Source organism: Strongylocentrotus purpuratus, unplaced genomic scaffold (genome assembly GCF_000002235.5).
Source record: "Strongylocentrotus purpuratus isolate Spur 01 unplaced genomic scaffold, Spur_5.0 spur5_scaffold_13, whole genome shotgun sequence".
Taxonomy (NCBI): domain Eukaryota; kingdom Metazoa; phylum Echinodermata; class Echinoidea; order Camarodonta; family Strongylocentrotidae; genus Strongylocentrotus; species Strongylocentrotus purpuratus.
The window spans coordinates 9,129,040-9,157,033 of record NW_022145598.1 but is presented as its reverse complement, the minus strand read 5'-3'; the positions used below and the strand labels follow the sequence as shown (position 1 = coordinate 9,157,033).

At 37.3% G+C, this 27,994-nt stretch overlaps 1 protein-coding gene and 1 long non-coding RNA gene across 4 annotated transcripts; one reads left to right on the top strand and one right to left on the bottom strand.

The window, feature by feature from the left end:
* The first annotated feature begins 10 nt into the window (after positions 1-10).
* Positions 11-16,741, top strand: LOC115922978. The gene is made up of 3 exons (XR_004063706.1): positions 11-24; positions 2,084-2,089; positions 16,519-16,741. It is a non-coding gene; the product is annotated as an uncharacterized LOC115922978 (long non-coding RNA).
* Positions 6,414-27,716, bottom strand: LOC105442837 (KH domain-containing, RNA-binding, signal transduction-associated protein 2). Of its 3 annotated transcripts, XM_030982855.1 has the most exons (9): positions 27,527-27,716; positions 24,294-24,451; positions 23,809-23,925; positions 22,924-23,070; positions 16,133-16,368; positions 15,067-15,250; positions 13,269-13,321; positions 9,026-9,087; positions 6,414-7,092 (listed from the first exon to the last, which is right to left on the bottom strand). In XM_030982855.1, the coding sequence occupies exons 1-9, from the start codon at positions 27,636-27,638 to the stop codon at positions 6,974-6,976; spliced, it is 1,188 nt and encodes a 395-aa protein (XP_030838715.1). In that variant the 5' UTR covers positions 27,639-27,716; the 3' UTR covers positions 6,414-6,973. The 3 variants fall into 3 exon arrangements, with proteins under 3 accessions (XP_030838715.1, XP_030838718.1, XP_030838717.1); XM_030982858.1 differs by lacking the exon at positions 24,294-24,451 and having other exon boundaries at positions 27,527-27,632; XM_030982857.1 differs by lacking the exon at positions 9,026-9,087 and having other exon boundaries at positions 7,001-7,092.
* Between the last annotated feature and the right edge of the window lie 278 nt (positions 27,717-27,994).

Below are 27,994 nucleotides of genomic sequence, written 5' to 3'. Positions count from 1 at the left end.
GTATATTTTTTTCTGTACATGTACGTTTGTTTATTTTAAAGGTATACACCAGTTTTGGAAACGCCCCCTCTCAAAAATTGAAATGAAAGCTCTTATTACCAAATCATGTGAAAGAATATGTTTTGACTAATACCGGTACAAATTTTGCCGGAAAACCGCCTACTAATCGATATATTTGCTAAATTATCATATCGATCCGGCCTGGATAGATATCGCGAATGCACTTCAACATTTGGACATATATTTCTGTTGGACCGCAATTTTACCACTACCGGTCTATGGAGGGAGGGAGGAGGGAGGGAGATAGAGGCTCTCATTTTATTCCAATAGATTATTCCTTGCAATATGTCCCATACGACATACAGTTAACAATGGAATTATTCATGCATCTTGTAAATTTGATATTTTTTGTGTTTTTTGTTACTAAAAAATGAATTAGGGCCTTAGTTTTATAGCTTTAATATGCCTCATTCTCAAGAAATGTAAATTGGACAAATACATTTTGTACATACTTGAAAAGGGTATGAATAATTAAAGTTGTTAATTGTTTATCTGTTTTTCATGTACTTCATCCAAAAATAAAAACATAAATGGTCATATCAAAAGAGAAGAACACTGTTAAAGTGACTGTAATATTACCTCAGATTCTGAAACAAAATCCTGGATTTAGCTCATGCTGCAATCATAATTATAAACCTTTAGGTCAGTTAGGAATCCAATGGCTTTTACAAGCCGATCGGCTGTCTGATTATCAAGATATTTATGATTGGAAATCGAAATAGGTTCTTATACACTACCGGTTACTCCAAGATTTTTACTTTTTTGAGGCACTTCATGATCATTTTGAAACACATTTTTTTAGGGCTTCAATATTACACCATATCACAGACACTGATAGCATGTAGGGCCATGCATCTCAGATTTAACATTGTTAAACGATACCTTTAATGGTAACGCTGTGTCACAAAAATCACGCTTAGCATTAACATTCTTCACAACAACAAAAAGTATCAAGGAACAGACGACAAACAGATTTCCATTTTAGTTAACATATCAAGATGCTATTTGTTTTTTATTAGCCACAAAAAATAACAACAAAAAAGGGGAGGGGTATGGATACAAAATGAGGAGATACAAATATATTAAACCAGTTTTTAAGTAGTAACAAAAAAGAGGGAAAATCTAAGATACATAGATGAACTCAACATAATCATAAGACGGTATTTCTTTAAGAAAACGCATCTCTGAAAACAAATAAGGATAATTCCTTTTACTACATTTTACTCAAAAAGGGTTATGTGACATTTTCCCATTTTCCACAAGAAAACAGTAGTTTTTTAAATCTTTATATCCCTGGTAGCAAATCAAATCGTATTCAGAATTATCTTTTGGTTAGAAAACTATTGATTTTATGATTTTTATTTAGCCAAACGGGCAAATTCTCCATATTTTCTGATCCTTTGAAAACTGAAGACCCCACTGAAATGCGGAAATTATATTTTTTCTTTACATTCTTCTGAAAACCCAAACCATGATCGGGGCTCGACAAGATAAGGCGCCGGGACACATAGGTGCCAAAATGTTAAGCCTGGACGCCCAACAGTGTGAAGTTTTTATATAGGGCTCATGTATTACAGACTGTTCAAAAGATCACTGAATTCAGACCTCCTTCGACCACTGCCATAACAAACAACATTTTCAAAAATATAAACTTTCAGCAGCATTTCTCAGTACCTGCCCAAGATAACTATGTGAGGCAAAGCAACCTCGTTTGTCTGTCGTTCATTTAAATTCCTGTCATTCAGATGTAAATCTAAATTTCTTTCATCCAGAATATATTCCTTGGACGGATCTTTCATTCAATGCAGTTACATGAGAAATTGGTGGTAATTCATGCAAATCACGTTTTACTTTTAATACTTGGCAAATACATTGAACCTTTCTCTGATGTGCTTGTCATTTCCACCAACAACAAAAAAGAGTTATGGGCAGAAACTCACTTACTTTCTAGAAAATGATTTAGATTTTGAACCTTGGCTTAATGTCATTTGTGGAAGCATTTTACGTGCAGCTGTGCCTCTAGACCCAGGTGCAGATAGGATGTGCCATTGATGTGAACACTGAATTGGCAGCCAATGTAGGGTACTATTGGAGCACCTCCAGTGCAAGAACATGGCAAATATCAGTGCTACCAAGGAAAATAATTCTCATCACTATTGACTTCATGTCAGTTTAATGGTGACTTTTCTTTAATAGCAATAACTAATACAGGCGTAATTTAATAGACCCTCTATTTTGTCTGTTCTACAAAAGAATTTTTTATTCATTTCAATTCAATTTTCAGTTTCATCATCCATGAACATCTACATGTGAGCACCATGTTGTTGTTGTTGTTGTTTGGTTGTTGTCCAAACTTCAAGCACCATGCGGCCCTAAAATGGGGAGGGGGGGGGGGAGCTTTTGGTATTTTTAAATTTTTCCATTATGCTTCACAATTTAGGTATTATATCTTATGCAACGTTATTAAATGAATCACTTCTGTTTTTAGTTAAATCAATGTAAGCAAAAATCTATATTTCTATATAAAGCAGGAGAAAAACAAAATTCTTTATAATTTCAGAACCAAAGTTCTTTGTCAACAGCTTGTAGAAAAAAGATTAAATGATATATGATGCAAGATTCTTAACTAGGCAATTAAACACACTTGTTTCATAATTAATAATTATGTAAATTACTCTACTACAGTGCTATATAAAACAATTGTAAGCTTTTTTTCCTTTACCAAACAGATATATATTGTTCCACAAAACACATCAAACTATTGATTTTAGAGATATATCACGTATGCAATTCTACTTTATCATAAATGCTTTTTGCAATAAACATAAAAACCACACTTTTACACTTTAATAAGAATTATTCTTACTTACTTATTATATGAGATTACTTACTGATTACCATATTTTCTTGCTACGAGTTGCGTGCATGCAAAAATTTGTTTAAATGCTTTGATGAAGATTAGTAAGATAGGCATGAAGTGATTTATAAACAAACATCAAATTGTCTTGTAAGAAACTACGTGTAATTGACACATTAAACATTTTTCCCTTTACTTAATACGACTTATAATTCATTAACAAAAGTCTACAGGTGAATAATAAGCTTGTGATTTACATGGAAGCATACAAATGGCCATTTTCTACTTTAAACAATCATATCTTATATATCTTTTTTTGCTCTTAATGATTTATACAATTTAGTAATAAACAATACATATCTACTAATTTACCTTTATATTTACTATTTTACTTATATATAACCATGCATTCTCCACGCCCCAATTCAGCCTAGCGCTTTGTCAATATTGTTTTAGTTTCTTTTGTATGCAGATTCTCACGTGTATATTGTGAGTACGGTAACAATTCTGCCAAAATATTAGATGTGTATGTTTATATTTCCATCAGCAAAAACATATCTTTCTACTTATTAAACTAGATGTGAAGTGTTCAATATCACTGAGAGCAAGGGATTCAGATTTGTTTCAATCACAAACCGGATTGAAAGATGCACTTTAAATGGAAGAAAAAGGGGATTTTCACATAATTTGACTCAATGTAGTTTCGGTTAGTTCTTTCAAGATTATCAAATGTGCAAAGCATATCTCTGGTTTGTCATTTTTATCAGAAAGATCCTTTTTTAAAGTCAATAACTGCTGTAACATCGGACAATCGAAAGTAAAACATTGCTTTTATTCCTAGGTAGTGAGCACCAAGATATTTATCCTCCATAGTTTTTTTATCTTCTTTTGACACTTTATTTAAACTCAATTGCTTTTTTACCCTATCTAAAGAGAAAAAAAAATCAAGAAAAGACTTTATAGCAAAAACACAAAACAGGAATATAACACATTGCCTTTTAAAGGCTAGGGGGAAACAAGTGGCAGTGACTTCGCTCATATTTCACAAGAGACGTGAGCATATTTTTGGTTTAGATTTCTGTACAAAAATAAACAAGAATAGTGCTTCTCTCTCACACGAATGAACAACACATTTTGACAAGAAACTGCCCAACAATGAATGAGGGCAACAATCAACAAAAAAGTAGAAAAATAGACTCTTTCTTCATGAAAGTTGTGGCATTTACATTTTTTTTCTCCCCTTCATGAATTCGTGGAGTACATGAACAACCAGTAATGCACAGGTAATGGCAGCTCTATGTTGGAAAACTACATGTATGGTAAGAGCTATCAAAACTACTTTTCATTTCAATAGCTAAAAACATGAGAGGAATGCTGGTTTTGCTGATGCAGAGAGTCTGTGTTTGATGTGCAATCTTGTCTTTATTGAATGGGTTCACTCATGCACGACTGTGATTTATTCCGTACATCGGGCCTCTTGCCAAGAAATTCATAACGTGTGACGCGATAATTGCAAGTGCTCAGTGTAGAAGGGGGTACTAGCCACCTAGCAGGATATGTAGGGAACACAATGCTCTGATGGTCCGACCTGCCGGCTCAATGCGCTGCAGCGAAAATGCAGAAAAAAGCAAATGGTAACAGTGATTATATATTTTGCTCCGTTTTGTTTTCTGGGCTGTCTTGAAGAATTTTGAAGCGCAAATATATCGAAGTTGAGTTGAATTTCATGATTAAACCCTTGTTTATCTTATGGATATCGGAACTTCCTTTCGCCTTGAAGAATTTGGAAACGCAAATGGCACTGAGAGTCATGCCGCACATCACGTCAAACGCAGACTTTCTACATCTAGTGTAACCAGCTCTTATAGGCGACAATAAAATGGAATGAATATGAACAATAATTAGAACAGTGTTTTTATATAAATTTATTTTTCCCAATGTTTATTTTTCACTTGAACGCTGCAAACCCTACTCATTTTGCAATATCTCAGTCACACCTACGAGACCAACACCATACTGGCGAAAGACCAAAAACATCACGGAATGGCCAAGGATGGGTCTGTTTGGAGTCAGTTTTACTGTGTGACTGTGGTTTAATCATGTTTTATTTCAATAAAAGGGTCTGCATCATTCCAGGAAGAGTAAAGAAATGTCAAAAAGGGCTTTTCCAACTCCTGTTCCTCTTCAATCAGATTGTTCTTATTCACTCCATTTTATGGTACAAATTCTCTGTAAGTGAGCAAACATGAGTTTTACAATGTGAATGGAATTCGGGGAGGGGAGGGGAACGGGGATGCTGGGAGAGAACAGTTTGGTACAAATGGATACAATGCAAAAAAAGAGAGAAAGGAATAGAGAGACGAGAGAGAGAGAGAGAGAGAGAGAGAGAGAGAGAGAGAGAGAGAGCGACACAGGCATACAACCACTTTCTCTCGAGTCTGTCACCCATGTTAAAACTATCAAATATATCACAAGTTTTTATCCTGTGCTAAAGAATATATTACTATACGATTGGGACAAACTCAGTATGCCTTTAAACACAAATGCTTTTCTCTGGAAGAGACACAAATGCTTTTCTCTGGAAGAGATACAAATGCTTTTCTCTGGAAGAGATACAAATGCTTTTCTCTGGAAGAGACACAAATGCTTTTCTCTGGAAGAGATACAAATGCTTTTCTCTGGAAGAGACACAAATGCTTTTCTCTGGAAGAGATACAAATACTTTTCTCTGGAAGAGATACAAATGCTTTTCTCTGGAAGAGACACAAATGCTTTTCTCTGGAAGAGACACAAATGCTTTTCTCTGGAAGAGACACAAATGCTTTTCTCTGGAAGAGACACAAATGCTTTTCTCTGGAAGAGACACAAATGCTTTTCTCTGGAAGAGATACAAATGCTTTTCTCGGGAAGAGATACAAATGCTTTTCTCTGGAAGAGATACAAATGCTTTTCTCGGGAAGAGATACAAATGCTTTTCTCGGGAAGAGATACAAATGCTTTTCTCTGGAAGAGATACAAATGCTTTTCTCTGGAAGAGATACAAATGCTTTTCTCTGGAAGAGACACAAATGCTTTTCTCTGGAAGAGACACATATGCTTTTCTCTGGAAGAGACACAAATGCATTTCTTTGGAAGAAAGGTAGTAGGCTAATAAATATAGATTGGTAAGTTTTTTTCAACAAAAAAGGGGCATATGGCCTATGTAGCTTATGCCCCTACCTACATGTACATTTTTGTTTCTCTCTCTCTCTCTCTCTCTCTCTCTCTCTCTAATTTGATCATTATCTCTCCAATTCTCTCTCTCTCTCTCTCTGTGAGTTCAGCACAAAAAGAGGTCTGTCACAGCACGAGAGGCAAAAACACCCAGCCGTCTGCCTAAGCGTAAGAAGGAGAGCTAGGCAAGTAGAAAGTGAGAGAAAACAAGCTATGAGGAATAGAAGGGAAATCAGGTCTGATGAAGAGTTCAGCCTACTTAGGCGACTCATGATTCAATTTTTTTTTTCTCTCTCTCTCTCTTTGTTTGTTTTTAACAATCAAACAAGACTTGGGACTACAAAATAGTTTTGCGTTTTTTTCCTCCAAACACAGGCACTGGACAAGAACATCATATAATATTCAATGTGGACAAAAAAGACACAAAAAGAGAAAATAAATAGAGAAACAAATAGGTATAAAACAGGAGGGAGGACTGTGATGAACAAGGTGAAACTAAAAGGGAACAGGTACATGCATTCCAATGTGGCAAGTGTTACATCTGGTAAGAGCTTCATAAAATACTGATATTCTTACACATCTCATCATCCCCCAAATCTGACCTCTTGACCTTGTCCATCTCCAGGGTCAAAGTTCATATCCTTTCGAGCGTCTCGTGGAGGTCAGAAAATGTGATGTATGTCACGTTGCTTGCCGACTCCAAAGTCTGGGTGGACCCTTGGCCATTTGTACGCTGAGTGACCGTACAACATTCCTTTCCAACACGACCCCACAAATTCGGGTCAATACACAAGTTGCATACTTTTCCGGTAGTAATTTTGTTTGAGAGAGTAATCAGGAAGTTTAGTACCGGTTGTATGGGTGTGTGCGTAATGTCTCTTTTTGGTGCATAGCTGATGGGTACTTCAGTCGCGTTTGTGCGCCCTCGCTTGGCCACGTCGACTCAGTCTCTGTAGCCCCTCCTGAATGATTAGAATGGCAAGGCAATTATTTAAAATGAGGTCATTATAAAGTTGGTTAATGATTTATGAGAACAAAGATTATTATCAGAAAAACACAACTTTTCTCTTCAACATAATATAAGATAATAAATAAGAAAATAATGGAGATGATATCTGAATACATGTTGTATAAAAAAATCAAAAATAACACTTACATCCCCTAACTTCTTTTCTCTTTTTTTTTCAATCAGAACCAAGTTCTCACCCGAGTTTTCCTGAACTCATAATATGCTAAAATTGCAATGTCTTACATTTCAAACTAAATAACAAATATTCACAAAAAACTAAATTAAAATATTCACAAAAAAGTGAGTTATAAACATCAACAATAATAAGCACATGACACCTTACTACAGCGTATGTACTCTTCCTGTTCAATACAAGACACTGTTATAAAAAAATATGATTATCATAATGAGGAAAATAAGACAAATAAAAATAATCAAAAATACATGGTTTCAGTTTAACATACAATGTATACATACGCAATTAAGGAAAATTTACAGAAAATCTACATCTTCTGTATGCTCAACTCTGTTTTATTTGCCATGGATTAACACAAGGAACTGCCACAATGTTTCAAGTAAATTAATACTTGTACACTGTGTGTGTGTGTGTAGCAAAAGTTGACTGTGGCAGTCTCCTCTTTGTTCCATTGGTCTACCACAGCGGGCAAAGAGTTAATCAGTCGATTCCCAAGGTTGTAAAACAGCCATGGGAAAGATGCAGCGAAGAATGGTTTCGGGAAGCAAAGGGGTTAAAAAAAACGCTCACAGCCTTGTCACAGCCAAGGTTGACACTGTAAACGGACGTGTACGTGACATGACATGGAGTCGCACACAATAAGGAACAGAAGAAGACATTCGGAGAGAAAGAAGGAAGAGAAAGAGAGTTTGGAGAGACAGAATGCGAAGATCTCATTCCAAATAAATAGCAAGAAAAAGAGAACAAGAAGTAACTACTTTTCAGCTAGCTTGCATTTAAAATTGGTTTATTTTATATTCATGAAAAGTGTTTAGATGAGATTTACAAAGACATTTATCTAGAAAATTAATCGGTGATTAATTCTAATTACTTGATTTTATCTAGTTTTGAAAAATCAAACTTCATGGTTCAGGGCAGAAATTTATGAAAATGTTTATCTCTTATTAATATTAAATATTTCTTATCTTTTAATGTAAACCAGTGTCAGTCAAGTTCATGAATTTGATGGAACACATTTATTTTCAGAAAACAATTGCAATGTTCTTTGAATTTTAGACCCCAGTCCCCTAAGATATGCAGGAGGCAAATCTTAATCCCAATGGGGAATCTTTTTAGAACAATCGTAGTGCAACGAGTGATTTTTTTTAATTTTTGTGTTCATACCAAACCCAAGATTTTGATCAACACTGGTTTATCTTACATAAAGTGATTTAAGATCAAAATATGTTTTAAACCCTTTTAATTGCATGCTACTTTAATTGTTGAATTTTTTAGTGTGGCTCAAAATAATTATGATTTTAGGAGTTTACTTTTAAATAGTTATCTCCTAATTCTTAAGTTTAGATAATTATATCATTCTTAATCAGACAAAAGTTAATTTTATGACTAAGAATAAATGGCAAAACTTGTTAAGTATAATTTTATGACTTAAAATGGGTTGTTAGTTAGTACATGTATGCAAGGTGGGATGGTTGAGGGTAAACAAATGACAATTAACAAAGCAGTGAACAGATGACAAACAAACTTTAAAATAAATATGGCGTGAATGTGGACATGTTGAAAACTATTAAAAAATGAACAACACAAATGGTTAGGGGCAATGTAAACACATGTTTAAAGGGGTAGGGTGGGGTTAAGAAGGGAGGAGGGACGGGACTCGCTCTGTGGGTCCAGTTCTCGTGTGACATACCATAGCTATGTTCTGTAAACCCTTCGCCGGCGCCGAATTCTTGAAAGCCTGATGCTCCGCCGCTGTGTGAGGGGAGAAGGAGAGGAAGGGGAGCTAAGGGTCAAGTTTATTCCTATCATTTAGATTTTAAAAAATAATTATTCATTATTCTATTTATTGTTTGATATTAAAGTTAAGGCGAGTTCTGGTCATCTGATTGCATTGTGAAAGAAAAGATGTGGAACGATCAGAAAAAAATTGATCATGTAGTATGTAAGTATTGGTGTGTACTGCAAAGTTTTGGAGTCATCAAAATCATGATAAATTTGGCCCAGTCTTGGTAAAGTAACAAGCACTGTACACAGAAAGATGTATATGGGACTACACAAATGGTGTCGGGGCTACTAACCTTGATTTCCTAATCTTCCTATGCTCATTACTCAGCCAGTATACATTTTCTACCAAAATTGTTTGGCAAATGACATTTATTTGTAATCTTGAACATTCAATTTTCGTTTGATTCTGTGAGAATTAATTTTCTTTTTTTTAACCAGAACTCACCTTTATCTTTAAGGACTGTTTAGTATAATATATTATATTTATTTCAGAGTATTTTAATTTGATATCAGAATAAGTGTTCTTCCATATTTGCAGATTTATTTTGAACTAATCATATTATTCAACATTTTATCTATAATATATCAGATTTATTTCAATGTATCCAATAGATTTAATAACAGATTAATTCTAAATATCATATTATGTCGAATAAGTTATCTTTATCTATAAAATTCCAGATTTATTTCAATGTATCAAATATATTTAATAACAGATTAATTCTAAATATTATATTATGTCGACTAAGTTTTCATAAAAACACTTAATTAATCAATTGAAGTTTATTTATTTTGTTAGATCAGAAATATCTTATTGAGGTAGATGAATTTAATCACATAAGATTGGATTCATGAACAGGACAGAATTGTCATATTGTCATATTTCACCACTGACACGGTATGATGGATATCTTTCATCTTCATGAAATAAACTTACTTTTCCTGTCAAAATACAGTTTAGGTTTAAAAACAAAGTTACTACCAGTTATTCAATAATTAATTAAATCATAACTTCATCTTCAAAATACAGATATTCGATCTTTCATAGTTTTTGCCCACACATGCTTATAATATGTGTAGATAAAGAGAGTCCGTATAAGGCTAAAAATATACAAATCTATTATATTTGCAATATCACTATAAACCAAACAGAATATGTGTCACTGGGTTTTACAGTTAAAATGAAGGCCACAAAATCAAGACTTTAAAGGTACTATGTCCCTTATGCAGCCAACCTCAAATGATGTAGAACTTTGCAGGAATTATGAATATGTCATGTATGTCCTGTCTGTGAAATTTAAACGTTAGCAGTGTCCTCATATTCAAATTATGCAAGGAAACCCGTTTACTTGCTAGACTTCACTGTCAGACACTATTGAGTGACTGACTGGCTTTTTTCTTCTTTGGTAATAACATACATGAAAAGAGTTGTAAAGGGTACATGAGCATTTGTCTACATCAATAACCCACTTCCTGTGATAACCAAGATTAAAATGATTGAATCTTTGCGCAGCATAAAACGTATGACCATTCGGTACAATTGTCTGAAAATCAAGACTATTACTTTTGGGCTCTATAGCCCTAAAGTTGATTTGACAACTAATAGTCATTATTTTCCCACTTGAAGACATTTTCAAGCCCCACCTTTTTTAGGGAAGTTCTAAATTAGTATTATCTTTCAAATGCAGTTGGAATTTAACTTTTTCATTTTTTTGGCCTGCAAATGGGACATAGTACCTTTAATAAATGAAAATGGAAAATCAAAACAAAATCAGAAAAGAAGAATTTCAGCCCCAATCTGTATAAGCGTGAGAAGAATTGTTAAGTGAAAACAATCAATTCTATTTAAATATCTGTTAGCTATTTATGTAATTTAATCTCATTTCTGAATGCCACGATCAAATGTAAAGCATTGTAATGACATTGAGGTTACTACATGTAAGTTTTACCTCACAATTGTATTTTCTAAATAAAAAAGCAAACAAAACCTTACATTTATTAAACAGGTATTATCCTTTTATCGGGATGATTTTCAATCTATTATTTATTTCTGTGACCAAAAGCTGATAATATAGTCCTGTTAGTATGTTAGTTATCTCGAGATTATAATGTGAGATGTAAAACAAACAAGAAAACTGTGTGATTAAATCTTCATGACAGTAAATATAAAGCTGTTAGTGTTATTAATCCTGATGTACAGGTACTTCCAATGGCCTGGAAATGTACAAGTATAAGTTATTGCATGAATTCAAGATGATTGATAGTAATACATTCCTTCTCATGAAAACCAGAAGTAAAAAGTGTTATAATCAAATTAAGATAGTATACTTGGAAAGGCATCTAATTGAGTTAAGGTTTAAACACTTTAATTCAGATAATTCAAACAGAAAAGTTTCTGACATTAAGTTACCAATTTTAATGTTTATCTGCTCCAACAATATTTACAAAACTTTAAATAGAAAGTTTTTTTTGCATTGGCTTATCATATTTTATGCAAATGATTACATATAAGCTTGAAAGTACATAATATTTTTGTGATATTCATAATTACTGCAAGTCAAATGACCAGGCATCCTTGAAGCCCAAACACTTGAACATAATATTTCATTATATTCAAGACTATTTTAAGTATAAATGTTTAGAGGATTATTACATCTAGCCAATTTCAATACTTTACCACTACCGGTACTTTATTTTTTATGTTAACTGAACTTTAACAGGATTTATATGTCACTTAGATAAAAGTATTATCTGTGTTTACATTATAAAGACAGAAAAGTAAAGGTAAAAACTGCACACAAGAAAAAAGAAAAAGAATGAAATAAATAAGTAAAAAAATATAAAGCGAGGTGCAATGGTGAGGGCTGTATTCCTGTTTGATTCAAAGTGGCTTGAATGAAGAAAGAAAAAAAATGACAAAAAATAGAATCTAGAAAATAAAATGAATCACATTAAAAACAACATCAATGAAAAAGCATTCATTTGTGGTGCACATCACCAAACCTAATGTGTGTGTATATATGAACAACTGACAAACAAAGTTGCACATTATAAATGAATTACACTAGATTCAAACACAAAAATTTGAAGAATACTGTACAAAGTAGGCAGCATTGTTATCAACTTGGAAATCAATGAAAAAAGAGATATCCTCTGTTGAGAACCAATAGGCATTAACTTTATACATGTATGTGCATCAGGGATACCAGTTGGGTTTCTCCAGATGAGCCTGAAAAGAGACCCAGACATATTGGAGCCTCATATGTTTAATATGTACAATATGAAGCCTGATAAAGCCTGAAATGGAAAGGTGTCAGGGCCTGAAATCGGGCTATAGCCTGAAAACTGGCATCCCTGATGCATGTACATCAAAAAATTTGAGTTGTATGCTCCTCATGCTCTGCATAGACGATGCTTGTTTCCTGCCCTGCTCTCCCAATTGCCTGCCCCAGCCACTTTCCTCTCTCTGTGCAAAAACTCACTAAACACTGCTACCTGTAAAGCCAACTCTTAAACATGCCCTGGAAATGTGATACTCTTGGCCAAGAATCAAAATCAAAAGTTCACAGTCCCTTTACATTCAAGTTTGCTGGTTTCTAACAGGAAACAATAAATGCAGTAAATTAAATAAACTAATGAACTTGCTTGAAATAAAATTCACTATGTTTCTTCATTCCCCTCATCAAGTTTGGCTTGGTTGTATATGATATTATATTCTCTGCTATCATACAAGAACAACAACTCAAGATTATTGTTGATTCCATGTGTACATGTATCTCTAGAGTGACTACACATAGGACTAGACTCGATCATCCCGTGTACTAACCACAGCTTTTAGAGAGCAATCAATCGCAGCCACATCTTGCACTGATAATACCCCTCAACCAAGGCATTCTGCATTACAAACTCGACACCAAGAAAACAAAAAAAACAAAATCAGTAGTAAGGAATGGAGATAAGCAACAACACGTGCATCAACGCCAATGCAGTGCAGTGTCTACGATATATACCACAAAATAGAAGCGTTGATGTGTGGAATGGAAAATATGAGATATCATACACACTCCAGCTCATTTCTAAAAAGGAGAAAAGGAGGGGTGGGGGGGGGGGGGCTGAACTGCAACATAAAGGTTACAAGGTATACTTACGTATTTGATTCCTCATACCCTTGGTAGTGTGATTGGTCATAGCCTCTTTCATACTGGAATAAAGGTCAAATGTTAAAGGTCAAAAGTTAAAGGTCAAATGTCAAATGTTAAAGACCAAATTTGTACTAAGAAATGAAATGGATGAATCATATGTCAACGGAAAGCTTATAATGCACTTGTCATTTGTAAGACGCACCTCTTGACCCCCGGGAATGGTGCGTCATTGTACCGATGTGAGTCGTACATTTTGATACCATGACGCACCTTCCGTCACAGAAAGTGACACACCATTACATTCCATCGACGCACATTTGAGTCAAACATATGACACACCATTTCATGAAAATGACTAGCCAATGACGCACATTTGAGAAACACTTCTGCTTGGAGAAAGTGACGGTCCCATTGACACACCAAATGACGCAACGTGGTAAAGTGACTTACTATGACGCACATATGGGTCAGTATTGTGACGGACATATGCGGCCATGACGGTACTGTGCGTCGCGATTTTGGGGAACATGACGCAACCATGACGCACCATCCCCGGGGGTCAAAAGGTGCGTCTTACAAATGACACCTGCATAAGCCATAGATTACAATAATATTGATTATATGCCATTTTAGTGTCTGTCAGAGGAGTATCAGCTCTCTGAAAACTCACAATCTAAAGCTTTGAAAATCGGGAGATGTCGACCTAAAAACTTGCCATCGACTTGATGACATCATCTTATGTGGAGTACGCATTTTCACAATGACTTTGCATTAATTAAGCACGGCTTATCGCCTCAGCCAAATAGGTGAATCAATCGGGTCCACATGTTATGTCGTCACTGTAACTTCGGCAAATTTGACCCCGTTGACTCGTAATTTGGAGAGGTTCAGAAAATGAGGTTTTAAGTTGCTTTTGTTTAATATAAATAAAGGGTAAATAATTTTTATTCCTTAATATTTGTATTCTACATTCATTAAGTTTTCCACTTAAATCAAGTTGTATTTTCATCAGACAAGGTCTTCATTAACATCCAAGACTTTACAGAAATTTATAAGGTGACATTTCAAGCCAATCCTGCATATGCATGAAAGGCCATGTGTTATAGTAATTCCCAGTTCAAATTCATGTTTTGTTTTGTTTTAAATAAAAACTGAAGGCCTAAGGTACAGTACACTGAACTTGTAACCAACTGACGATAAAATCTTCCCAATTTCCCTTGGCTGAATACAGGAATTATCTTTTGTTTTTGGTTAGTAAAAATGAATCTGCCCACCCCAAAGCAGCCCCTCCCCCACCAGTGAACAGGGTCATAATACTGTACATAAGCACTTTGGTCACTTACTGTAAAAAGGCATCGTTTAAAAATGTTAAATCTGAGATGTATGGCCCTACGTGAAACCAGTGTCTGTGATATGGTGTAATATTGAAGCCCTTAAAAATGCGCTTCAAAATGATCATGAAGTGTCTCAAAAAAGTAAAAAATCTTTGAGGGACCGGTTTTACTATACTCATTTCCCCCAATAGACTATAGTGTTATGAAAACCGTTAGGAAAACGAAAAATAAAATTTCGATTTCCAATCATAAATATCTTGATAATCAGACAGGCTATCGGCTTGTAAAAGCCATTGGATTCCTGACTTGCCTAAAGGTTTATAATTATAATTGCAGTATGAGCTAAATCTAGGATTTTGTTTAGAATCTGAGGCAATGTTACTGAGTCACTTTAACTGGTAAGACACTACATGATCAACATGTGCAATCATTGAAGCATTGAAATGAATGCGAGTACCTCTCATACTCACATAGTCATCAGCACCTTCCATTTGTTGTGAATGTGATCCATATGAGGGTGCACTCATCCGGGGCCCGCCTGCCCCGCCCCTGTACCCTGCTCTTGACATCCCTCTGGAGCTGCCACTTGATAGTGACCCCCTCTGGGTCATGCCGCCACCTCTAGACATGCCACGCCCTGGTGGGCTACCCATCCTGTAACAGAATCAATAATGTATTAATTATAGTTATAAGATGATGAAGTGGATCCTAATCAAATGATCGGTTGAGAGCGTACACATGACCATATATTTATTTTGCCTAACACTCCATTTTACTAATGACCAGTCATTAGTAAAATACTGTTATAAAACATCATTTTATAAAACAAATAAAACATCATTTTATAAAACAAATAAAACATCATCTTATAAAACAAATAATACACATCATTTTGTTCGGGCATTAGTAAAATGACCCACACTTGGCACCTTCGAAACAGTCCAAACTGTGTTAGACTGTTCAAAAGGTACCTTGTGTGGGTAATTTTATGAATGCCCTCACTGCTGTGTATTATTTGTATATTACTAAGCAGCAAAAGTCAGAATTTAAGAGTTGATGGTGACAGGCCTCCTAAATACTCTACACAGCCACCACAAATTTGAACAAAATGTTACCATAAAAAGTAGCGCTCACAAAAACAAAACAAAAAAAAGTATATGCATTGTTCAAACCTGCATCTGAAAAGTCAAGAAGAGTCCAGTAAAACAAAAATTAGTGATATACTCTTTGAATTATTTTCAAAAATAGTTAACCTTTCTGAAATGCAAGAGGTTTGCTGCTGACGTTTTGAGGTTTAACATGAGAGGATGTTTTTACTCAAGAAAATATTTCAAAAATTATGTAAGCATACACAATTTCAGTCATGACCATGATCAAATTTTGTTTTAATTGAAGAATAACATGAAGTATTTTGAAAAATCAGTTCCATACATTGATTTTGGTGTTGCAAAAATCAACTACCCTGCATGCGCTTGGAAGTTTTCAGTGTACATAGTCCCACACAATGATTTTTTTGCGGTTGTAAAAGTAACTTACCTGGCTGGACTGGGCATGTGTCCTGTGGGTCTGACGGCATGTGGATGATGTCCCATCCCCCTCATGGGTGGGGGGCCACCACCCCATCCCACTCGACCCATGCCTGAGGGTCTAACACCACCACCACCCCTTGGTCCACCCCTGGGACCGGGGGCATTGGGAGGGGGACCGGTGAAGGAACCACTGATGACGGCAAGTTCTCTCAGCTGCTCTTGGCGTATGGTGTCGTTGGGATCCTACAATTCGAAAAACACAAAAACAAATAGAAACAAAATAAAATAAAAGTGTTCGTTTACGACCACTGCTGTAAAATTCCACATCAGAATTTCACCAATGACCTTGATGTTTCATCTTTTAATAGGCCTGTCTTCATCAGCTCGAGACAGGGCTCGAATTACCCACCGGCAATCGGCAATTTGCCGCCATGCCCCTCTCACTGGCCGGAATGCCCTTTTCAAAATCAAATCGTTTACGGCCACAATATTTTAATCCACAAAAGTTTTGCCGACATTATAGTCATCGTAAGCCAACCCGACTTGTAATGTTCAAAAAGGTTTTGTTGCCCATACGGAGCTTTAAAAACAATGATAGTCGGCAAGGTTTTGTTGCCCCTCCGGAGCTCTAAAAACAATGATAGTCGGCAAGGTTTTGTTGCCCCTCCGAGGCTCTAAAAACAATGATTTTTCGGCAAGGTTTTGTTGCCCCTCCGGAGCTCTAAAAACAATAATTATCGGCAAGGTTTAGTTGCCCCTACGGACCTCTAAAAACAATAATAATCGGCAAGGTTTTGTTGCCCCTCTGGAGCTCTTAAAACAATAATTACCGGAAGGTTGTGTTGCCCCTCCGGAGTTCTAAAACAATAATAATCGGCAAGGTTTTGTTGCCCCTCCGGAGCTCTAAAAACAATAATAGTCGGCAAGGTTTTGTTGCCCCTCCGAGGCTCTAAAAACGATATTTATCGGAAGGTTTTGTTGCCCCTACGGAGTTCTAAAAACAATAATAATCGGCAAGGTTTTGTTGCCCCTCCGGAGCTCTAAAAACAATAATAGTCGGCAAGGTTTTGTTGCCCCTCCGGAGCTCTAAAAACAATATTTATCGGAAGGTTTTGTTGCCCCTCCGGAGCTCTAAAAACAATAATTACCGGAAGGTTTTGTTGCCCCTCCGGAGCTCTAAAAAACAATGATAGTCGGCAAGGTTTTGTTGCCCCTCCGAGGCTCTAAAAACAATAATTATCGGAAGGTTTTGTTGCCCCTCCGGAGCTCTAAAAACAATAATTACCGGAAGGTTTTGTTGCCCCTCCGGAGCTCTAAAAACAATGATAGTCGGCAAGGTTTTGTTGCCCCTCCGAGGCTCTAAAAACAATAATTTTCGGAAGGTTTTGTTGCCCCTCCGGAGCTCTAAAAACAATAATTACCGGAAGGTTTTGTTGCCCCTCCGGAGCTCTAAAAACAATGATAAGTCGGCAAGGTTTTGTTGCCCCTCCGAGGCTCTAAAAACAATAATTATCGGAAGGTTTTGTTGCCCCTCCGGAGCTCTAAAAACAATAATTACCGGAAGGTTTTGTAGCCCCTCCGGAGCTCTAAAAACAATGATAGTCGGCAAGGTTTTGTTGCCCCTCCGATGCTCTAAAAACAATAATAGTCGGCAAGGTTTTGTTGCCCCTCCGAGGCTCTAATAACAATAATAGTCGGCAAGGTTTTGTTGCCCCTCCGGAGCTCTAAAAACAATATTTATCGGCAAGGTTTTGTTGCCCCTCCGGAGCTCTAAAAACAATAATTACCGGAAGGTTTTGTTGCCCCTACGGAGCTCTAAAAACAATGATAGTCGGCAAGGTTTTGTTGCCCCTCCGAGGCTTTAAAAACAATAATTATCGGAAGGTTTTGTTGCCCCTCCGGAGCTCTAAAAACAATAATTACCGGAAGGTTTTGTAGCCCCTCCGGAGCTCTAAAAACAATGATAGTCGGCAAGGTTTTGTTGCCCCTCCGATGCTCTAAAAACAATAATAGTCGGCAAGGTTTTGTTGCCCCTCCGAGGCTCTAATAACAATAATAGTCGGCAAGGTTTTGTTGCCCCTCCGGAGCTCTAAAAACAATATTTATCGGCAAGGTTTTGTTGCCCCTCCGGAGCTCTAAAAACAATAATTACCGGAAGGTTTTGTTGCCCCTACGGAGCTCTAAAAACAATGATAGTCGGCAAGGTTTTGTTGCCCCTCCGAGGCTCTAAAAACAATAATTATCGGAAGGTTTTGTTGCCCCTCCGGAGCTCTAAAAACAACAATTACCGGAAGGTTTTGTTGCCCCTCCGGAGCTCTAAAAACAATAATAGTCGGCAAGGTTTTGTTGCCCCTCCGAGGCTCTAAAAACAATAATTATTGGAAGGTTTTGTTGCCCCTCCGGAGCTCTAAAAACAATAATAGTCGGCAAGGTTTTGTTGCCCCTCCGGAGCTCTAAAAACAATATTTATCGGCAAGGTTTTGTTGCCCCTCCGGAGCTCTAAAAACAATAATTACCGGAAGGTTTTGTTGCCCCTACGGAGCTCTAAAAACAATGATAGTCGGCAAGGTTTTGTTGCCCCTCCGGAGCTCTAAAAACAACAATTACCGGAAGGTTTTGTTGCCCCTCCGGAGCTCTAAAAACAATAATAGTCGGCAAGGTTTTGTTGCCCCTCCAGAGCTCTAAAAACAATATTTATCGGCAAGGTTTTGTTGCCCCTCCGGAGCTCTAAAAACAATAATAGTCGGCAAGGTTTTGTTGCCCCTCCGGAGCTCTAAAAACAATATTTATCGGCAAGGTTTTGTTGCCCCTCCGGAGCTCTAAAAACAACAATTACCGGAAAGTTTTGTTGCCCCTCCGGAGCTCTAAAAACAATAATAATCGGCAAGACTTTGTTGCCCCTACGGAGATCTAAAACAATAATTATTGGCGAGACTTAATTTCCACTATGGAACTCCTAAATTAATTGGCGGGACTTAATTGCTTACGGAGATATGAAAGAATGTCTTCATCCAAATGACTGAAACGTTTGGCACAAAAACCGTAATGACTCAGGCTTAGTTTTTCAATCCATCCTTTTTATTTGAACCAATCAATATCAGGAAGTTTTGTTTACCCATCGTTGGTTCAACATCTTAACTTCGCGTTGTGACCTTTTTTGGTGCGTTTTCACAGTTTTTAATCAGTGAAAAACTTGGATTTTTCTCGGGAGGAGGGTCTGGAATTAAATCAGAAAAGGATTAAGAGTCGAGATAATGGTACAAAGAATCGTCTTCTTTACCATACGTTTTAATTAAAACGTCATAGCTTCCGCCCATCGCGCGGGAGGGGTGTGAATTGAGTTCAGAAAAGGATAATACCGGTAGTCGAGATCGAGACGAATCGTCTTCTTTCCCTAATAATTTATTAAAAACGTCTAAGCTTCTGCGCTTCCCTTGGAATTCAGAAAAGGTTAAAGAGTCAAGAACGGTACAACGAATCATCTTCTTTCTCTAATAATTCAATGAAACGTCAAAGGGGGAAACTCCCCCCCCCCCCTCCAGCTCCCCCCCCCCCCCCAATTTTTTTTTGAAAAGCATTTTAAAGAGAAATAGAAAGAAAGAGAGCAAGAAAGAAAAAATAGTTAACTACCAGTTTCTCAACAAAATAAGGTATCAAAAATTGCTCATCTGATCGTAATTAAACGCCTAAAACCCCTGAGCTTCCGTGGGCTCTGCCCCCGGGACCCAACCAAGGGCCCTTTGGCAGGCCTCTTGATACTCATCTGACGGTAATGTAATGCTTTAAACCCATGGGCTTCTGGGGGCTCCGCCCGCGGGACCTCACGCCAATCAGTATCCTGCCAGTGTCACAAATAAGGTATAAAAATATGTTCATCTGACCGTAATCAAATACCTGAAACCCCTGAAATTCAGGGTTTCCGCACCCTAGACTCCACCAGGGGCCCTGAGGCGGGCCCCTGAATGCTTATCTGACCATAATTTGCCTTCAACCCATGAGTTTCCGGGGTCGAACAAGGTATCAAAAGATGTTCATCTGACCGCAGGCACGTAGCCGGGGGCCAAAAAAAAAAAGCCAAAAAAAAAAGAGGAGAGAAAAGGAAGAGGACGTATGAAGAAAAAGGAGCAGGCAAAAAACATTTTTTTGAAATTCAGACAAGGATTAAGAGTCGAGAACGGTACAACGAATCGTCACAAACTAGGCATTGTGGCGTGCGCCTGTAATCCAGCCAACAGTGGAAGTTACAAACTGATTCAGCCGAGAACGCAGGTTCGAAACTGAGTCACGTCTTTCGTATGGTGACGTTAAAAGTCGGTCCCCAGACGTAAATAATCATACACATGTATCTGATTGATACACGTCTGTATAAAAACCCAAATACACACACACACACGAATCGTCTTCTTTCTCTAATGATTTAATGAAACATAAAAGCTTCCGCGCTTTGCGCGGGAAGGGGAAAACTGTATTCATGCAGGCGAGGATTATTTTCGGGAACGGTACAACAAATCGTCTTGTTTCTCTAATAATTAAATTAAATGTCAAAGTTTCCGCGCTTCGATCGCGCAGGAGGTGGGGTAACTGAATTTAGACAAGGATTAAGAGTCGAGAACGATACAACGAATTGTCTTCTTTTTGTAATGATTTAATAAAACGTAAAAGCTTTTGCGCTTTGCGCGCGCGGATGGGGGGGGAACTGAATTCAGACGAGGATTAAGAGTCGAGAACGGGACAACGAATCGTCTTCTTTCTCTAATGATTTAATGAAACGTAAAAGCTTCAGAGCTTTGCGGGGGAGGGGGGGGGGGATGAATTTAGATGAGGATTAAGAGTAAAAAACGGTACAACGAATCCTCTTCTTTCTCTAATGATTTAATGAAACGTAAAAGCTTCCGCGCTTTGCGCGGAGGGAGGGGAACTGTATTCAGACGAGCAGGCACGTACGCAGGGGGGGGGGGTTTGGGGCGTTAAATCCCCCCTTCGGTTTTTTTTATGTCTGTATTTTGGAGCAAACCCCCCCCCCCCTTTTTTTTTTAAATGAAACACACACACAAAAAAAAATTATGCCAATGGCTGATATAAGAAAGGTTACCTCACCCCCCCCCCACCCCTCCCCCCCACCCCAAAGGGAACAAAATGTCAAATTTTCAAATTTCGAGACCAAAAAACAAAAAAAAGTGTCCTCTTACCCCCCCCCCCCCCCCCCCCCCCCCCCCCCCCCCCCCCGCTTATTCAGCGGCTGGCTGAGTCGTTGCGATTTTTTTTTTGGGACAAAAAAAAAAAGTGGGCCCCCCCCCCCCAAGGAAGAAATCCTGGATCCGCCCCGGGGGGCACATATCCCCCCCCCCCACCTTGAAAACAACGGCGTAAGGTAATTTTACGCGCACTTTCCACGTTGGCCTTAGTGCCCCTTAGGATAGATTTGTGCCCCTTTCAGTGGATTTGTGCCCTCTCAAAAAAGTGGCCTTGACCCAAATTTGATGTAATTCGAGGCCTGTCGAGATTGCCAAATAGTCCGCTATTTCTGATTAGGGAAATAATCCTGAAATTACAAATCGCTTCTTCATCAGCTTGAAACTTGACCTCGAAATTTGAAACTCTAGCTTGAGGCATTTTGCTCAGCTTTCGCGCATAGTGCGAGTCTTCGGGGTAGTGAAGATGCACCGGGCAAATAGCCGGATATTTTGCAAACTAGCCCAAGTTATCTTGCGATCAGGATAGTTCAAATAGCAGTATATTTCACAATCTTGAGCTGATAAAGACAGGCCTAAAGAGTACCTTAAGGTTGTTCATTCATCAAGGTAAAAAAAAAAGCGAGGACACATATCCGAAGATTGTTTCAATGGATATTTGGTCTTAATCCCATAATCAGACAGAAAATGAAAATTCAAAACTTACGATAAATATTAATTCTTTGTGAGCCCTTCCCTGCCATTAGTAGCAAATCCGATCCCAGAATTTCAACAATGAACTGGATGTTTCAGCAAAGAAATGCATTTAGTTTTTGTTTTTTTCTTTGTTTTATTGATTTTAAGAAGTAAAAGATACAGTCAACCCTGTCTATAGTGACCGCCCAAGGGAAAGACAAAAAGTGGTCTTTGTAGACAGGTGCCTTTTGTACATGTTTCAATGAGAAACAATTATCAAGGGAAACAAAAAATTGTGGTCTTTCTAGATAGGTGGTCACTAAAGCAGGTTTAACTGTATAATGCAATAATGAAATACAATGATCATATACAAGAGAATCATGAAAAGACCAAAGTATATTTAAGTTGTATGTTTCCTTGGGTGAATTTTCAGCCTAATCCAACACCTAAACAAAGAATGAGAATTGGACATTTAAACACTCAAGCCAGTGGCTGAACTTTATGAGCAAATTCATGAAATTTGTTTGAAAACTTTCCCCAACATGACGACAAGAAATTAATCAAGTTTCATTTGAATCCCTTTTACATGTTCGGAAATCTCCTTTACCTATACAAAAAAAAATTGTAAGATAAATACGGGAGCTAGTTATTTCTGTACTTGTTTCTGCAATGCTGTCTGCTAAGCCGTGGTAGACCATCAAAGTTTTATTCTGTCTTTGTTATTACAAGGACCCTGTCTTATAAAGAGTTTATATAAATCGCAACTTATTTGCAATTAATACCAATCACAACTATGTACAAAGGAGATTGCAAACTTGTGACTGAGATGGATCAGTCGTAACTCTTTATAAATGGGGCCCTAAACTTACTTTTCACATGTACACTTTAAAGATATTTTTTTCTTGTTCTTCTTTCTTTGCTAGATACTCACTGGAACAAGGTATTTCTGTACTTCTGCAATGCTGTGTGCTAATCTATGGTAGGCCTCCGTGGGTGACCCTACAAGTTCGATCTGGACATGAAGATCGTCGGTGAGATGTGCATATTTTTGGTTGCTTTCTTCTCTCAGTTTGTCTTCCTGCAGTAGTGAACAAGAGTTGAGAAGGCATGAAATTAGTTGCAACAGCTCTACTTCTTAACAAATTGTCATTCATTCTATTTATTCTTCCTTAGTTGAGATGAACATATTTTTAGTTGCTTACTTCTCTCATTCTGTCTATCTACAATAGTGACAAGAGTTGAGAAGGCATGAAATCATGTGCAAAAGCTCTACTTCTTAACTTATAATCATTCATTCTATTTTGTTTTCTTTAGTTGAGATGAACATATTTTTGGGTTGCTTTCTTCTCTGTTTTTTTTCCTACAGTATTGACAAGAGTTGAAGGGTGTGATATCATTTGCAACAGCTCTACTTCTTAACCAGTCATCATTCAATCTATTTTTTCTTCTTTAATTGAGATCAACATACTTTTGATTGTTTTCTACAACAGCTCTACTTCTTAACAAATTATCATTCTTTCAATTATTTTTTCTTTAGTTGAGATGTGCATATTTTTAGTTGCTTTCTTCTAGTTACTTTCTTCTCTCCATTAATCCTGGATTTCCCTGAAGTACAATACCTACAATGTATTATCCAGGGATGCCAGTTATAATTGATCAGAGGGCCTGAAAATCACCTAGAATGAGCTATTTTGTACACAAAAAAGCTTAAACTATGGTCTGGAAATAACTCGCCAGGGCCTGAATTCAGGTTATTGCCTGAAAACTGGCATCCCTGCTTATCGTTTAGATGCTTCAATAAAAGGCCCACACCTACCTTCTGTTTGTCTCTCATGGAGCCTTTACCTAAGATTGCTATCTTTGTACCCGTTATCTCCTGCAGTCTCTTCAATGAATTCCCTCTCGGCCCAAGCAATTTACCTACAAAATTAAACTGTCAGAGAACAAAAATAACATAGTTATTAAGCAATGAAATGCTGTAATCATATAGAAATTTACCAACAGAAAGAAAATGTGAAATAAGAGAAATAATGTTGCGACTTACCAAAATAAAAATTGATAGGATAAAAAAGAAAAAATGCAGTAACATGAGCAATTTAAAAACAACCATTAAACTTTGTTCAGAACAAAAAAATTTACTTTACCTACACTCAGAATAAATAAACATTTGAAACGTAGGAACCTAAATTCCAAAGAATAAATGACTAGAAGTTGGTTAGTTTACAAAGAGTACCAAATTGTGGCCAGTCAGTTTCGTTCATGATTTTGACTAATAAATGAGGAAAATTTGGAAGGACCAACCTTCGGATGCTCTTTAACAGGAATTAGAATCTTGACACGCAGTCTAATCGGCGCCGATGAGCTGACGTCGATCAATTTTGGATTAGTTTTGGGTTTATCTCCTCCACCATCTGCAGCATTCTCTTTTCTTTCTCCTCCATTCTCCACTCGCGTGATTTCTGAGGAGGGGGGGGGGGGGGGAGGAATAAAGAGGATTACTGTTGCATGTTGTCTGTTGATGAATCTAGTTGGATTTATCTTTTAAAGGTAAAGACCAGTATTGGAAACGCCCAAAAAATGAAATGGAAGCTCTTATTACGAATCATGTGAAAGAATATGTTTTGAATAATACATAGGTCTAATGATAAAAATGTTGATGGGAAACCCCCTACTAATTGATATATTTGGTAAATTAGTGTATCTCTCGCCTGTTGAGAGATACAAATGCACGTGTCGCGCACGTGCGTGTAGTCCCATATACATCTTTCTGTGTACAGTGATTCTAACTTTATGAAGACTTGGCCAAATTTCTTATCATTTTGATGATTCCAGAACCTTGTAGTACATCTATGCTAGATGATCAACCTTTTCTAGGCAAATTCATGCAAAAAAATATATTAAAAAAATTGACTTGAAAACACATCAGACAATTAGTCTGAACCGAGTCAGGAGCAAATTTGAAGAAATTATATTTTTAAATGTTGTAAAACCAAAGATATAAGAAGAAAACTGACCAAGTATCTGTACTAAAAATCGTACATGTAAAATTGGTCGTATACATTCGACAGCTGAAAATGACGCGCACGGTTGCATTACGTGCGTTCTCGAATCCAAAATCATACTTCACACACACACTCTCGCCATACCGCGAATGGTCCTTCGTGGGGAGCTAGCCGGCTGAGAGTTTGCAGCGATACCAACGCAGCTTCGGAGCTCCGCAGAGCGCCATTTTAGCGGGACTCGGAAGGGTTCGCGTGGGAAGGCAGCGGCCTAGCTTTTTGCCCAAACAACGCTAGATCGGCTGCTGGCAAAATGAAAATAACTAAGATCGAGAACATCGTCGGTTTCTTAACTTTTCAGTGAGATAATTCTGAATTCTAATTGAGACTATATAATCAATTGAATCGACAAAGAAACCTCGGTAGAAACTCTTATAACTATACAAAAGCTTGTTTATTTCTTCATTTGACATTTTGTTTTCGACCATTTTTTCGTGCGCGAGTCAATGCAAACTATGTATTACCAAACTTTCAACACGCAAGGAACGGGGAACACTCGCAGACCTCGTATCAAATTCGTTGCAAAAAAAAAATTCAAGTGTGATTTTGAAGCAGTGTAGAATATTGGCGCTGCAATGCGCAGAAATATACTTGAAAGAAACTTAATAAATCATACCTGAATTTTCAGAAAATCGTATTTGTATTAGTGTACCTAGATGTGACTTGTTTATAACTCAGTTTTTATGAAGATTTGTCGGGAAAAAATGTCAATTTTTTCCGTTTGGTGGTCATTTCTAGGCTAATATTTAAAAAGTTACTTCAGTAATGGGCCCGATGTTTCTCTTATCACACTCGCATGTTATTTCTACATAGATTAAACATAGAATGGTTAAGGGTAAGACCGGATAACATTATAAAAAAGATATATCCTTCCAACCTCCCATATCCAAGTTTTGGGCTGATTATTGCCCATATCCAAGTTTTGGGCTGATTATTGCCGACCCACCGCAGCAAGGCCATTCAGATTGTCGTACGCGAGCAAAGCGCCCTCTAGTGCCCCATGAATGTGCCTACCTTTTCTAGAGTAAAGGAGCAGGTAATCGGCCAGCTCCAGTTTTCGGCCGATTGGTTGGATGCAAGGTGAAATCACTCTAAAATACATCGCATAATAGCATAACACATATCCCACTCATACCATACCATGCCAGTGTCACTGAAGAACCACATTTGCAATGAAAAATATATCCTAAAATATCACATTTTAGCGATGTAATCGGCGGTCCCGCTACCCGAATCTGAAAAATCGAGTATCTTACGCGTGTATGTAAGAAATATGGGTACCATAAAATCAGCTTTATTTCAAGTATTGTTCAGATTTAGAGCCCGATTTTGTGTTAGTCGCAAGCTCAAAAGTATCTCATCGCATGTATTAAATCAATGCAGCCGGACCCTGCCACGCACACACGATATGTCTGTCTAATTCAGATTCCAACTTCCGATCACCGCTGTGCCTGTCTTCGGCCAGGCGAGCACCAGGGAGCTCCGGCGTGGGATACCTGCTCCGCCCGCTTGTGCTGTACATCAGCGCGGAAACGCACGGCGCGCGCGAGCGCTTCCTATTGACTTTGTACATGCGGCCGTAAACTGAAACGCTCGGCCGATAACTGGCTCCAAAACAGTGAAAATTGAAATGAATATTGTCATGGCAATTCGTGATTTTTTTTTCTGGGATTCTTTTTTTGTTTAAATAATAATAATATTTGCTTCATGATTTGAACAAAAAATGATAATAAATAGGAAGTAAAGGGTCCTAAAAATAGGATTTTGTCTTAAGTGGCCGAAAACGGGCTCCTTTAGTTTCACAATGTTTCTTTCACAATGCAATCGCATGACCATAACTCATTTCTTTAGCTTTAAACAGGATAACTTGATAAAAGACAGTGATTAGTAGGGGCACTGGTACGAGAATAAGGATCGTCCGCATAAACGAGGGTATCCTCGTAAACCTGGACAAATCGCGCACTAAAATATAAGGATCATCCACATTTTCGCGGACGTCCTTTTTCTTCTTCGCTCTGCGGGTGTAGGGTTCCCAATCCGCGCGCTGGCAATGCAAAAAATGGATTCCGCTTATTAAAATACCCCCAGTTCACCGTCTACTTTTACGGGTTGGCCGTCTTCCCAAGGATTTATCGCTCTTAACATGAAAGTCTCTGTTGAGTCTAACTGTTACAATACAAAATCAATGTGAAATGCATCAAGAAAATTATTGTGGAATCTGTTTTTTGCATGGCAAGTTTTGAACCTCTTTAAAAAATTTAATCTTAAATACTCGGTCATAAGATCAAATAATCCAAGGACTTTTATTCATGAATAAACATATACTATTTCTTGACTTATATAAACTGTTCTATTAGTTCACTGACCGGATATATCACAACTTTTCCCCTCCGTTTAGAGTTCATCGGAATAACATAAATATGACTGAGCTGAGATTGAGAAAGGGGATCTGACATTTCTAACGAAGAAATTTACCTTCTGTTAAAAGTCGTGTGGCATGTACAAATGACGCATCTAAACAGTCCCTCTCAGCCATTAGTTCCTTAAGAGTTTCATTTTCTTCTAATTTGGCGTCCATGCCTTCCATTTTGAGAGAAAAAGGTGTGATTAGTGGTGAATTTTCGCGGTTGCCGCACGAATATTACCCTGGACGGCAGGCTCGTTCACTTTTACTATAATTAATAAAAATTGATATAATTTAAAACAATTATCAATCAACTTGAAAATGATTATCAAGCCTGTATATTTCAAATTAAAATAAAATATTATATTTAGATGCTTATAGGTATATTATATTGTTGTGAATTTAACTTCTACACAATATAAGAGAAATGCTAGATTGGCAACGTCAAGATCAGACAGCCATCCGTTTTGAAGTATTGTTACTTGTCACATTAAAATCACCCGACCGATTGCATTGCGGTACAGTGCACATCTTTGTCT